Here is a 13,080-nt window from a genome sequence, read left to right as displayed (position 1 = left end):
GCCTTTTCATACAGTGCAGTCATCTGTGCTGTGTTGTATTCATGAGCTATGAGCTATACAATATTTATAAAATGCTCTCAAACGTTTGCTTTTCTGCTAATAAGGAGGCTATAACAGAACCCTGTAGTCTGATTGGCTCAAACTAAGGAAATCACACTCACAGGGGACATTTTACAGAAAGAACCATCATTGTTCTGCTACAGAGCAGGGTTTGGATACAGTCTAGGACCAGTGTAATTGGATTACCTTGCTTCACAGGAGCGGTTTGACTTCTGCACATGGAAGTGAGGACATTTTAGCTGAAAAGGCCAGAAAATGAGTCTTGAAAGTATGTGATAATATAAATGATTTTGATTAATGTAGCAGCCTGGAGAAGCCAAAACAATAAGAAATACTAGCATATGTACAGGATACACTTTGTGTGTGTGTGTGTGTGTGTGTGTATAGGAGGGTGGAATACCTTCGCACGGTGAAAAATCACACCGCTAATGTCATTTGTGTGCATGTTTCCAGCCACACCTGCATGACAATGTTATCAGTCTAAAAGCTTTTTTTCTTTTCGCTGCTTGGTCAGTGAAATGACCCCATTCAGTGCCAAGAGAGAGCAGAACAGTTCTGCATTCATGTTGTGTCAGAATACTGAAACATGTTTCATATACTTTACTTCGGATGTTTTCCCCCAAAGGCACAGCAATTTTTACATTTTCAGTAAAGTGTGTAAAATATACATTTATTTAAACGGGGCATAACTATTCTTTTACTAATATAATTACCATGAATTATTGATTTACCCCAACACACACACACACACACACACACAGCTTGCCACCCCTGACTCTTTGAGATTATACACACAGTGATGTCTGTGTGGCCTTTCTTGCGCTGCGTTTTCCATGTTCTCCCCCGTGTTTCCGGCTTCCTCCCACTAAGTCCAAAGACATACAGGTTGGATTAGTTGGTGACTCCTAAATTACGTAGGTGTGAGTGTGAGTGTGAGCAGTCGTCTGTCCATACGTGTCAGCCCTACGACTGACTGACGACCAGTTCAGGGTGTACCCCGCCTCTCACCCAATGACAGCTGGGATTGGCTCCGTCCGTCCACCCATCCAGTGTCTATACAGTTTATCCTTAAGGGTCGCAGGAGGGCAGGACAGGCGTTCTATAGCTCTCAGCAATTTTCATTCGTTTCCTTTCTGAGATCTGTAGGAGATTTGCTCAGCAGCGCAAAGTTAAATCAATAGTCACACTTTCACAGTGGGAGGAAAGAAAGGCTGTAGGAATCGTGGCAGTTTCAAATATTTGTAACATGGTCCTGAAAGCAGAATTTGGCTCATGTAGGAATGAGCCCAGCGAATAAATGATCTCGATTTGTGGGCAAAGTGGAAAAATAATACCTTCCTGATAGTAGAGAGAGAGGGAGAGAGTTTAACCCTGCAGAGAAAAGTGGGCCTACTGTCTGGGGATGTACATTATGCATCCGACAATACACCACAGGGCTCACTCACACACTGCTGGTCCACTTCTTTTCGCTCAGATTATCTCGTCCGCACTGACTACAGCATTACAAAACAATTCATTATTCAATTAAATATTTGAGAAAGAAAATCCTCTAAGAAATATAGAAACCGCAAAGTGATGTATTTCGTTTCAAGTCTTTGTGCTAAGCTAAGCTAACTGAGATATATGAATACATATTGCTTAACATATTAAAAACAAAAGGAGCGGCTGCTTCATGTGGGTGAGATACAGCATGCATCACTGAGACAAACAGAAACGGTGACAATCGCCTGCTTTCTTTCATATGGACAAACAGGGTCAACGAGATAAACGTGTTTAATATCAGCGTCTAATCATCCTTGATGATCGTCTGTTCCAAATATTCAGTATTTGCCAAGATTTTCTGCTAGATTCCGCTTATGTAATCTCGTGGCTGGTTACATACTGTTGCATAGTGCTCGGTCTTGCTGGGTGTCTGGCTGCTGTAAATCTACTAATTACCATTATATTGAGACAAACCATACTTCCATTGAATCAAAATCGATCAATTTGGGAATCAATTTACTTTTCATTTTTGCAACCCAGCAAGAAGACGCAGGGAATCACCATTAGTGAGCGAACCCTTTTTTCCCCATCTTTTCCAGCCCACACACACACTTCACTGTAACTGGATCTGCTGAGGGAACTTATCCATGTGGAGGACCGCACTGCCAACTCCATGCAGTGTAAACTAGCCTCTTTGTTTACCCAAACCCCACTATCCGTTAGTCCACTTCGATGAAAGTCATAATCCACTTTTGCTCTTTGGTTTCGTCTTTCAGTGTTCACGCTGCTGCTTGCCTCAGAGAGCAGAGAAACTTTGCGGCTATCATAAGGTTTGAGGAGCAGGTCTGGAGTGGCAGTATGTACAGAACTGGACAGTAAACTACTTTTGAATACAGTTTTCTTTCAGATTTCTTTATCAGAATGATTAAAAAAGCATCCTCCTTTGTACATATACTATATATATATATATATATATATATATATATATATACATATACATACACAGATACACAATATATTCTCACATATTTTCTATAATTACAGAAATACAGAATACAGAACAGAAAAACATTTAGACACTATTAGATTTACTCATGGTATGTTTCAATATTGTTCAGCAGTATTCTCAGAATAGACTGTCATCAGCAGAAATTCAATTGTTGAATGATTTGTAGAGGAAAACTTTACTGAGTCGTAGTTAGTGAACTATGCCAACAGCTTCCTCATTGAATCAGCAGTTATATCATCGATGTTTTATTGTTTAACAAAAATATGATGGCTTGAAATTATTAATAACATAATTAGGTACATTTAATCCCAACCCCTCTCTCTCTCTCTCTCTCTCTCTCATTAGCACCTGTCATTTGTCTCTCTCTTGTTTACCCTGCAGTTGCTTTTTCTTATGCCTCATTGTGATGAATGCTGTCAGCATGCAGCACAGGAATAAGGCAGGGAAGGATACGCAAGCCCACCATAGCTGCCTCTCTCCAAATACCTCCACCACTGTGTCCCTCCGCCTGGCATAGTCCTGGAAAAGAGCCTCCAGCTGGAACACGGTGCACAGGGACAGAAACAAGTGGAAGATCTGGTGACCCTGACCCACAAAGTCGCAGTGGCCCGGGAAGAAGCACTCAGGGATGGGACAGGAGAAGAAGAGGGCTGACAGCAGGAAAGAGGCCACCTGGAGGGTGTGGAAGGGCAGTGAAGGCTCCTGTGTCCAGGAGACGGTGAACAGTCGATGGACTACGGGGCTGATGTCCAGCAGGTACGCTAGGGTTGTAGGGATCAGCTGGCAGATTTTACGCTGCAATGGATATGGACGGCGGTACCTGGACTTGGCAAAACAGCAGCCGGCACAGGAGAGCCAACCAAAGAAGGCAGCTCCAGGTAGAAACAGCAGCCCAATGCAGCTCTCTCTCCATGCCGGCTCTGACGTGTAGAAATAATGACCAAGTGAGCAACCATACTGATACACAGCTACACCTACATAGTCCATGAAGAAGAGGAAGTAGTGTGCACGTTCAGAGTGAGACTGCAAGAGGTGGGCAGCCACACTGAAGGACAGATAGATGAGCGACGACACCAGGAAGAGGCTAAGAGGTAGAGAGGCTGCGTCCAAGGTGTACCCCAGGGTGCCTGCGTTGGCCCACCAGCGGAGCAGCAGCACAGGACCTGCCAGCAAGTGAGTCCACACGTTCAGGGATTCATTGTGTTTCTGGAAGAGGCTGAGGAGGTAGCAGCGCCAGTCCTGCTGGGTGGGACGGTAGCCTGACAAAATGTAAGGCTCTCGGAACAGGCTGGGGACCTGGGAGGCGGTGACGGTGGGGCTGGGTGGTGGAAGAGAGGAAAGGATGAGGTCTGAGAAGTAGGGTAGGCGGCAAAGGTGCTTGATGCTCAGGGTGAAGGTATTGAGCCGCTGTAGAATGTCGCCCGACATAGTGGGTGATGGGTGGAAGAGAGGAAGTGGAGTACAGACAGATGAGGACTGCTGGACAGAACACCCTATGGGACGCAGAACTGAAAAAAGAGCAAATTATGGCAATCATTCACTTTATAGCAGAGAATTTCATATACATTTAAAAACTGCATGGTTATTTATTAAGAAAGACCATAACATGGCTCATAACTTTATTAGGACCCACAATGTGCTTTGCTGTGATGCCAAACAAGCTTTATCTTGGAGGAGTTTCATTATAATGCATCAGTTTGCACAAAAAAATCAACAGTATGAAGGTAGGGATATAAGAATGGAGGAGAAAGTGAAGTCGAAGCCTAATACAATGTGAGGAGGATTAAAATTGGGACGAAAAGTTAATAAAATTTCACTTCACAAACCAGCCAGGTGCACATGCTGTGAAATTTCGACGAACAGATGAACAAAACAGGACTTTTTTTGAGAGCTGCAACTTGACATATGGGTTTAGACTGAATGTTTTTCAGCAGCAGTCTCTTGGCACGTAACAATTAAAAACTCACAGTCCACACGGTAAAAAAAAAAAAAAGACAACATGTGTGCAAGCATTACAGGCAGCCATTCTTCTCCATGTAAGGCATGCACACTGGAAAAGCAGGTATGCAGTCAAACCTGTAGCCATCACCCTCACACACAGCGCACACACAGAGAGGAATTTAAACTACTGTTGTCACCATGGTAAATGAGCACCTTTGGAGGCAGCGAGACAAACAACCACCCATCTGAGGATAGAAAGAGACTGAAAACAGCTACTGTACCCCTCCTAATGGGTGCGCCATGACCATTCCCCCCCCCTCTGCTACTGTTGTTGTCACTTATTCCTGACCCCGAGTACCTGCATTTATTTAAATCTTCCAAGATACAATGAGAGTTTTGAAAAGAGATGGCCACAGGCAAACAAGGTGAAGTCTTTGCCTGTGGGGTTCATGAAAACCAACAGTTTGTCCTAGATGTGCATTTTAAGCCCATAAAGAAATACCTGCAGGTTATATGAAGAAATGAATGTGTGTGTGTTCTGCAGAATCAGCTCTGTGCATGAAAACATTTCACATATCTAATATGTCAAAGCAGAATAAATGGCTAAAATAAATATTTTAATTTACAATGAAGTGGTAGAAAATGACTCCAAACTAACACCCTGTGAGCCACAGTGTAGCTGGGAGATCCTGGTGACAGGATCCAAGAAGAAGCATCATCTCACCTGCTTTTGTATCGACAGGACACCTGTTACCCCTCCGGAGTCTCTGTAAACAGCGCTGCAGGCCTTCCTCCTGCACAAAGTGCCCCGGCCTGGTCACTGGGACATGTCCAGGTGGAGAGCTTTCTTCATGGAGGAGAAGGGTAAACACACAGCTACCCCGACAGCCCGCCGAGAGGAGGTGTGGGCGGGGTTAAGATGGCCAGAAACGCCTCCTAGTGTAATGTACAGCATATTCTTATAATAATAAGGCTTATAGGGTGCCTAGATCTACTACCTGTACTGGACAACCCCGTAAAAATAAATAAGTAAGTGATTACAGGAGGTTTGCCTCTAATTTGAATATGCAGGGATTATTTTCTAGATATTGCCATATAATTCCATAGAATTGTGTAATGTGAAAAAATGTACAGAGCGTGATATAGCATCGTACAAAATATTTATTTGGTCATTTATTTAATGAAATAAATTTGAATTGAATGAATAAAATCAAATTAAAGTGTTCATTGATGGTCTTTGATGGTCTTTCTTTGAAATATTTACTTCAAGATTAGAAACTGCGCTATTGTCTAATTACAGTTGCGCAAATTTACAAAAGAGAAGGTTCCTACTATTAATCTTTGAAGATGTGTGTGTGTGTGTGTAGGCTGATTTTACTTTTACTTAAAAACACACACGCACACACACACACACACACACACACACACACACACACACACACACACACACACACATATGAAATCCCCGGTTTATGTCGTCATCTCCTGGACAAATGAGGAAATGCAGTTTATGTGAGGGCTGCTAGCCCCGCCCCTTCCTGCTCGGTTTTCGCGCGAGTTGTTGGAATATGGCGAGATCACGTGGTACCAGGACGGCTCCTATTGGACAACTGCACGTTTACCCGCCGCTTCCGCTCCGAGTCGACCAATGGTGTTTTACGCTCCACTCGCACTCGGCACGCAGTGGCGCGAAAACTCTGCAGTTGTGTGGTTTGACGGCGGTGGAGCAGACACCATACTAGACTCTGAGCAATATTTTAAGGTTTTTAAGTACAATAAGTGACTGCTTACAATGGCAACCGACGTCGTAGATGACCGGGAGCTGAGAGAGGCTCAGAGGGATTATCTGGACTTCCTGGATGACGACGTAAGTCTGGCTTTTATTCATTTAAGCACTTTGTTGTTGGAAGTGATGAGAAACCATGTGGTCACAACAAAAGAACTACCCTTCTTTCAATCAGTATAGAAGAAAAAAAACCTCGTTGACTGTGAAATGACATCAGTTTGCAAATGTTACGTCATTATGAGGCTTTGTGTAACATTCAGTTTAGTTTTGAGTCTAATTCTTGTGAAGTCGAGTTGTTCTGGATTAAAAATGGGGGGAAACGCCAATCTTCTGCCCGGTTTCTGCAGCAAGACCAGGGGATTTACCAAAGCAAAGTCCGGGACATGATCAGTGAGAATAAAGCTCGACTCATCGTCAACATCAACGACCTCAGGAGACGCAACGAGGGCCGGGCTGCAAAGTAAGGAGGGGGCCTGTGTGTGTTAGTCTGCCCATGTTAAGTGATTTCAGTCCTTATGTTGAACAAAATGTCTGTAAAAAGATGCCATTCAATGTTTTGGCGTGTCATTATTACTTTTCATAACCAGTTTTTTTTTTTTATTATTGTGTGTGCCAGACTGATGAGTAATGCCTTTGAGGAGCTGCTGGCCTTCCAGCGGGCTCTGAAGGACCTGGTGGCCTCAGTGGACGCCACCTACGCCAAGCAGTACGAGGAGTTCTTCATCGGCCTGGAGGGCAGTTTCGGCTCGAAGCACGTCACCCCCCGAACCCTGACCTCCCGCCTGCTAGGCAGCATGGTGTGCGTCGAGGGCATCATCACAAAGTGTGAGCTGATGTTTTCCTCCCTCTACCGTTCGCCACTCCTCCTTCGCCATTCTCCTTTCTGATGTTTCAAAAAAAGTGGGACGTGTGTGTCATTTCCCCCTTTCGTTTTTTCTTCAGGTTCTCTGGTGCGTCCTAAAGTAGTGCGCAGCGTCCACTACTGTCCGGCCACCAAGAAGACGATGGAAAGGAAGTACACGGACATGACCTCGCTGGATGCCTTCCCTTCCAGTGCCATCTACCCCACCAAGGTAGCTGAGCGCACACACGTTTCATTTTTACACCTCGGGTACTTAAACGACTTTATTGGTGAGCACCTTTGGTTTCGTGTCTTCCTGCTTTTTTCACACATCCTTTTACTACCGACAGGATGAGGAGAACAACCCCTTGGAGACGGAGTTTGGTCTCTCTAGTTACAAGGACCACCAGACCATCACGGTACAGGAGATGCCAGAGAAAGCCCCCGCCGGCCAGCTGCCTCGCTCTGTGGACATCATCCTGGACAACGACCTGGTGGACATCGTCAAACCCGGAGACAGAGTGCAGGTCGTCGGGACGTATCGCTGCCTTCCTGGCAAGAAGGGAGGATTCACATCTGGGACGTTCAGGTGAGAATGTACTGTAGATTGTATCTTAACTGCTAGAGCTGCTCCTTGTATTATCAATTAAGTTCCCACCTTTTCGACGCAGGACCATCATGATAGCCTGCCACGTCAAACAGATGAGCAAGGAAGTGTCCCACTTTTTCTCAGCGGATGATGTAGCCAAAATCAGGAACTTCAGCCAGTCTCGCTCCAAAGTAAGGCGTTCTGTGTTGATGCTTGGTTGCTCACAGTTGTTGAAGCGTAAATTGAAAATGATTCCACCTAACGATGATTTTTCTGATTTTTACCAAGGATGTGTTTGACCAGCTGGCTCGCTCCCTGGCTCCTAGTATCCATGGCCACGAGTACATAAAGAAGGCCATCCTCTGCATGTTGCTGGGCGGTGTGGAGAAGGTGCTGGAGAACGGCTCGCGCATCAGAGGAGACATCAACATCTTGCTCATCGGTACCAGAGTTGACAAATGTTTCATCGTTATCGGTCCAGTCGTAACGAGCTGCTTGGAAGATGGTGGTTCATATCCGCTGTCTTTTAATCACGCATTCCTCTTCACCAGGTGATCCGTCAGTAGCCAAGTCCCAGCTGCTGCGTTATGTGCTCCACACAGCACCCCGGGCCATCCCCACCACTGGGCGAGGCTCCTCAGGAGTGGGTCTGACTGCTGCGGTCACCACCGACCAGGAGACGGGTACGACGCACGCTCTCAGAAATGCACTGATGCGCAAACTTCGATCTTCGCGTTTCTGGAATTTACAGTAGCTCTCGCATCTGTTTTCTTCCTCTATCCTAGGTGAGCGCCGTCTGGAGGCGGGGGCCATGGTGCTGGCTGACCGCGGCGTGGTGTGCATCGACGAGTTCGACAAAATGTCCGACATGGACCGCACAGCCATCCATGAGGTAATGGAGCAGGGCCGCGTCACTATCGCCAAGGCTGGCATCCACGCCCGCCTCAACGCCCGCTGCTCTGTTCTGGCGGCTGCCAACCCCGTCTACGGCAGGGTGAGTGACCAGTACAACAAGAATCTGACCTCTTTAGCCACGTGCACGTGTCTGCGTAACTCTCATCTAACCTAAATGAGTTTTTCCTCTCACACCGTTAATCCTGCTGTCTTTGCAGTACGACCAGTACAAAACCCCAATGGAGAACATCGGCCTCCAGGACTCCCTGCTGTCCCGTTTTGACCTCCTCTTCATTGTGCTGGATCAGATGGACCCAGAGCAGGACCGCGAGATCTCCGATCACGTGCTGAGGATGCACCGCTATCGTGACCCCCGCGAGCAAGAGGGAGCAGGTACTGTCTGTCACAAACTGTATCCTGTGCAAGAAGTTAATATTGGTTTGAGATGTCAACGGTTTGTTCCCTTGGTTTGTTTTTCAGCCATGGCTCTGGGTGGGACGGTAGACGTCCTGGCTACAGAAGACCCGGACGCTGTGGCGGACGTGCACGAGGAGCTGCAGGTTTATGAGAAACACAACAACCTGCTGCATGGAAGCAAGAGAAAGAGGTGTGCAAACAACGTCCGCTTCGGCACGCAGTAAAAACCTGAGGGTGGAGACGGTGCAATAAACGTCTGGGTGGATAACTAATTAAAGGGTGAAATGTGTTCTTTGTTTCAGGGATAAGATTGTGAGTAAGGAGTTCATGAGGAAGTACATCCACATCGCGAAGGCCGTGACACCTGTGCTGACAGAGGAGGCGGCCAATCACATCGCAGAGGAGTACTCGAGGCTGAGGAGCCAGGAACAGATGGGCGCTGATATCGCCAGGGTGAGCGGCAGCACGCGACCCGAACAGAGGCCCAATTAGGACTTCTTCACAGCAGACGCTCTGACTTGTCGTAGCAGGAACAGCAGCTCTCTTTGATTATATATGACGGCGAACCGACGTGCACAAAACTATACAAGACACTTTCTTTTCTTTGGCAAATCACACTTTGTTGCTCCAGAAGTATCGGTCTCGTTCTAGTGCTACTTCTAAAATGTGTTGGGATCATATGAGAGCGCTCTGATCGTGATTCTCCTCCTCCCCAGACCTCTCCGGTGACGGCCCGTTCGCTGGAGACCATGATCCGTCTGTCCACAGCGCACGCAAAGGCCCGAATGAGCAAAGCTGTGGAGCTGGTAGACTCGGAGGTGGCCGTGGAGCTTGTCCAGTTTGCCTACTTTAAAAAGGTGTGTACTGGAATAGAATGATGGTTCGGTAGGGTTAAATTAACCACAAAGATTTCTGCTCTACCACGCGAACGAAGCTCACACCGAGGTGGTCCGGTTTCCTCCGCAGGTTCTGGAGAAAGAGAAGAAACGCTCAAGGCAGGAGCGGGATTCTGGTTCGGAGGAGGAGGAAGACGAGGGGTCGTCCACTCAGCACTCACAGAAAACTGCGAAGAAGAGGTAAACGCAAAGCCGCACGCTTTGCAGTAGTAGTTGTCTTTGCTCTGCATCTAATGCAGGAAGTGATAAAGAGCGGTGTGAACACTGATCTGTGTGTCCAGCAGGGGGCGACGTGGCTCTCAGGGCAGTGAGCCCTACAGCCCGTATGACTTCAGTGAAGAGCAGGATGTCCCCGATAGTAAGTATCACTGTTATGACCCCACACACACACACACACACACAGAAGTCTGCTTTCACATTCTCGGTGACTCATTCAAGACACGACTGCGCTCGAATAGCGTGTTGCATTTTTAGCATAATTAATTGCAGGAAACTATTTTCTCATTAAACCGTCAGTAAAGATGTTTTGTACCACTCGCTCACAAAAGTATGACTCAACTTCTTCTGACAATCAGTGCTGGAAATGGAAAATGCATTTACATTTGAGATACTCCCACATACATTGTTTTATATTGTATTCTAACTATATTTTGAGGGCTATAGTTACTAGTTATTTTTGTGGGTTCACATTTTACATACAAAACATAAGCTTATAAAATAAAATGCATTATTACAAAGTCAACCTGCTTAACAGTATATTAAGTTGTCTGAAAGGACCAAGAAAATGCTTATTACACACACACCCACACACACACACACACACACACACACACACACACCTGCATGTTACCACATCAATGGTATTCCTATAACATCATTCAGTCTGGACATTCTGCTGCACCATAAAAGCACCTTCTTTTGGCACTTCTTTCCTCTTAAATAACACTTAAAATGCTGCCTTTTACTTAATACCATCGGATGCAGGTTTCCAAACATTCTGTGTGTGCACTTCTCAAATTTCTCTTTTCATGCTCTTTAGTTCAGGCAGGGACCCCGAAGCCAGCCAAGCCACGGCGGGAAGAGGAAGAGGCCATGGATGCCACAGCGCAGGGTAAAGACGCCGAGTTCTCGGCAGAGAGGTGAGCCACGCGTTCAGACAGCCCGAAGTGCAGTTGGAGATGCTTCTTCATGACCCGTGCTCAATGAATCTCTCCATGTTTCCTCCACCAGGCTGAAAGAGTTCAAGTCCTCCCTGTTTGCCGTGTTCCAGTCTGCTCACGCTCAGTCGGTTAAGATGACGTCCCTGATGGAAAATATCAACAAGGAGCGTCAGAATCGCTTCACGGAGCCGGAGGTTCGCGCCGCTCTGACGCGCATGCAGGACGACAACCAGGTCATGGTGGCCGATGACATCATCTTCCTCATCTGAGGGAGGGGAGTTTAACTGCCTCTGAAATGGATTCCTTGGACTATGTTCAAATGTACATATTGAACACTTTTCTGCTTTTCGTGTCGAATGTGCAGTTCCACACACAGCTGTATTTAAAACAGTTTATTCATGTGTGCAAGTCTTAATCATTTATGCACTTGTGTCTGTTCAATAATGGTAACGTTACTTTATAATATCCTTCTTACTGTGTATCATTAGACTGTCAGTGACACTGATGAACACCTCAGTTTACACCACAATAAGGACATTAAGTAGTTTTGGCAACACCTGTGTTGTCTTGTATATAGTTGAGGGCAAATTTGAAATTAATTAACTGTAGGTGTGTTTAAAAAAAGAAAATAAATGAACTGTTATGCTTGGGAAACGACTTGGCTTCGTACATTGTGTGTGTGTGTGTAACGTTGCAGCATATTCCTGAATACCTTTTTGCTTCTTATGTACATTATCAACATACTTTACATCCTGAGGGGATCCACTGCTTCCCTAATGCTGATCAACTTGTGCAATGGTCTCCTGAGGTAACTTTCCCTCGCTGTATTTCATTTCTTAAGATAAATAGTTTGCTGTAAATGTAATCTGAGATGCTGAGTAAATGGTCTGTGCTTGTAAAGTGCCTTTTTAGTCTTTTTGACCACTCAGAGCGCTTTAACACAGACATAAACTCTGATTTCCCAGAAGAGATGTTCTCATAGAATAACCCTCTTCCTGCTTCTGTACCAGTGTGTTTACAAGAAGCATTTTATTTGAAACCCCCCCCTATAAATCAGACCTTACTCTGTGTGGGAGGCAGGTCCCACAACGTTTGTATGTACCCACTGGTGTGTGTGTGTGTGTGTGTGTGTGTGTGTATATATATATATATATATATATATATATATATATAGCATGCACTGGTAATTTCTTCATCTTAAACAATTTATTTGAAGAAAATCTAACAACAGTGGTGGGTATACCACAACAAAAAATGTTCAGTGTCTCAATAAATTGGGATGTGTCCAAAGGACGTCCACTCCTCTCCTTTCTGTGACTCTTCCAGTCTCTGTATCACTGTTCCAACCTCCTGATGACACTCTGTGACCCTCTAAGCTCAGTGAACACCTCCGTCTGAGGACTTCCTGTTTGAAGCCTCCAGTGTTGAGGTGCTGCTGATCAACTGTTAGGTGTCGTCTTGGTCTCATGATGTCAGAATGTGAACAGCAGGATGAGGAGGACTGTTTAAATACCAATTCTAACTGAAGCAGGAAATGTATTGGTGGATTCATGGATCAAACCTGTTGTGAATGTTGCTGTTAAGCTTCTTGTTAGAGAACAGCAGCTGGTGCAAAAAGTACTGAGACACTGAACAGTTGGACATGTGCATTCAAAGGTTTAGAGAAGGTCACATTAAGTTCACCTGGAAAGGTTAGAATGCATTTTAGGTTCATCATGAAATTTCACCCAAAAGCTGAATATCCCTAACTTTTTGTGAGTAGTGTATGTTGTACATCCAAACATTGTAGTCGTATAGCATCTGACACACATCTCTTATTGTGTAACTGTGGCTTTGATTCGTCTGAAGATGAGGCCAACAGACTCTCAGGCTGTGCAGGAACCCCAGACGAGGAGCCCGTAACTGCCGACACCATCATCCTTTACGTAAGACGATGCTCTTGACACCTACGGCTGAGTCATAACTCATATGGTATGAAAGGCCACATCCTGCGCCTCCTCCGCAT

General features: G+C 45.6%; 2 protein-coding genes across 3 annotated transcripts; one reads left to right on the top strand and one right to left on the bottom strand.

Moving 5' to 3' along the window:
• Positions 1-2,902: 2,902 nt before the first annotated feature.
• On the bottom strand, positions 2,903-3,979 carry paqr8 (progestin and adipoQ receptor family member VIII). The gene has a single exon (XM_070849688.1). The coding sequence runs from the start codon at positions 3,977-3,979 to the stop codon at positions 2,903-2,905; it is 1,077 nt and encodes a 358-aa protein (XP_070705789.1).
• A 2,239-nt stretch (positions 3,980-6,218) lies between these two features.
• Positions 6,219-11,958, top strand: mcm3 (minichromosome maintenance complex component 3). Of its 2 annotated transcripts, none has more exons than XM_070849102.1 (17): positions 6,219-6,359; positions 6,626-6,738; positions 6,895-7,103; positions 7,221-7,351; positions 7,470-7,708; positions 7,791-7,899; positions 7,997-8,150; positions 8,260-8,391; positions 8,494-8,702; positions 8,821-8,995; positions 9,083-9,209; positions 9,322-9,472; positions 9,736-9,876; positions 9,986-10,095; positions 10,200-10,273; positions 10,955-11,054; positions 11,146-11,958. In XM_070849102.1, the coding sequence occupies exons 1-17, from the start codon at positions 6,285-6,287 to the stop codon at positions 11,342-11,344; spliced, it is 2,448 nt and encodes an 815-aa protein (XP_070705203.1). In that variant the 5' UTR covers positions 6,219-6,284; the 3' UTR covers positions 11,345-11,958. The 2 variants fall into 2 exon arrangements, with proteins under 2 accessions (XP_070705203.1, XP_070705202.1); XM_070849101.1 differs by having other exon boundaries at positions 10,197-10,273.
• Positions 11,959-13,080: the final 1,122 nt, after the last annotated feature.

The sequence above is a fragment of the Pempheris klunzingeri genome, chromosome 18, assembly GCF_042242105.1.
Source record: "Pempheris klunzingeri isolate RE-2024b chromosome 18, fPemKlu1.hap1, whole genome shotgun sequence".
In the NCBI taxonomy this organism is placed as follows: Eukaryota; Metazoa; Chordata; class Actinopteri; order Acropomatiformes; family Pempheridae; genus Pempheris; species Pempheris klunzingeri.
The sequence above is the reverse complement of the archived record's forward strand: the minus strand, read 5'-3'. Positions and strand labels throughout refer to the sequence as shown.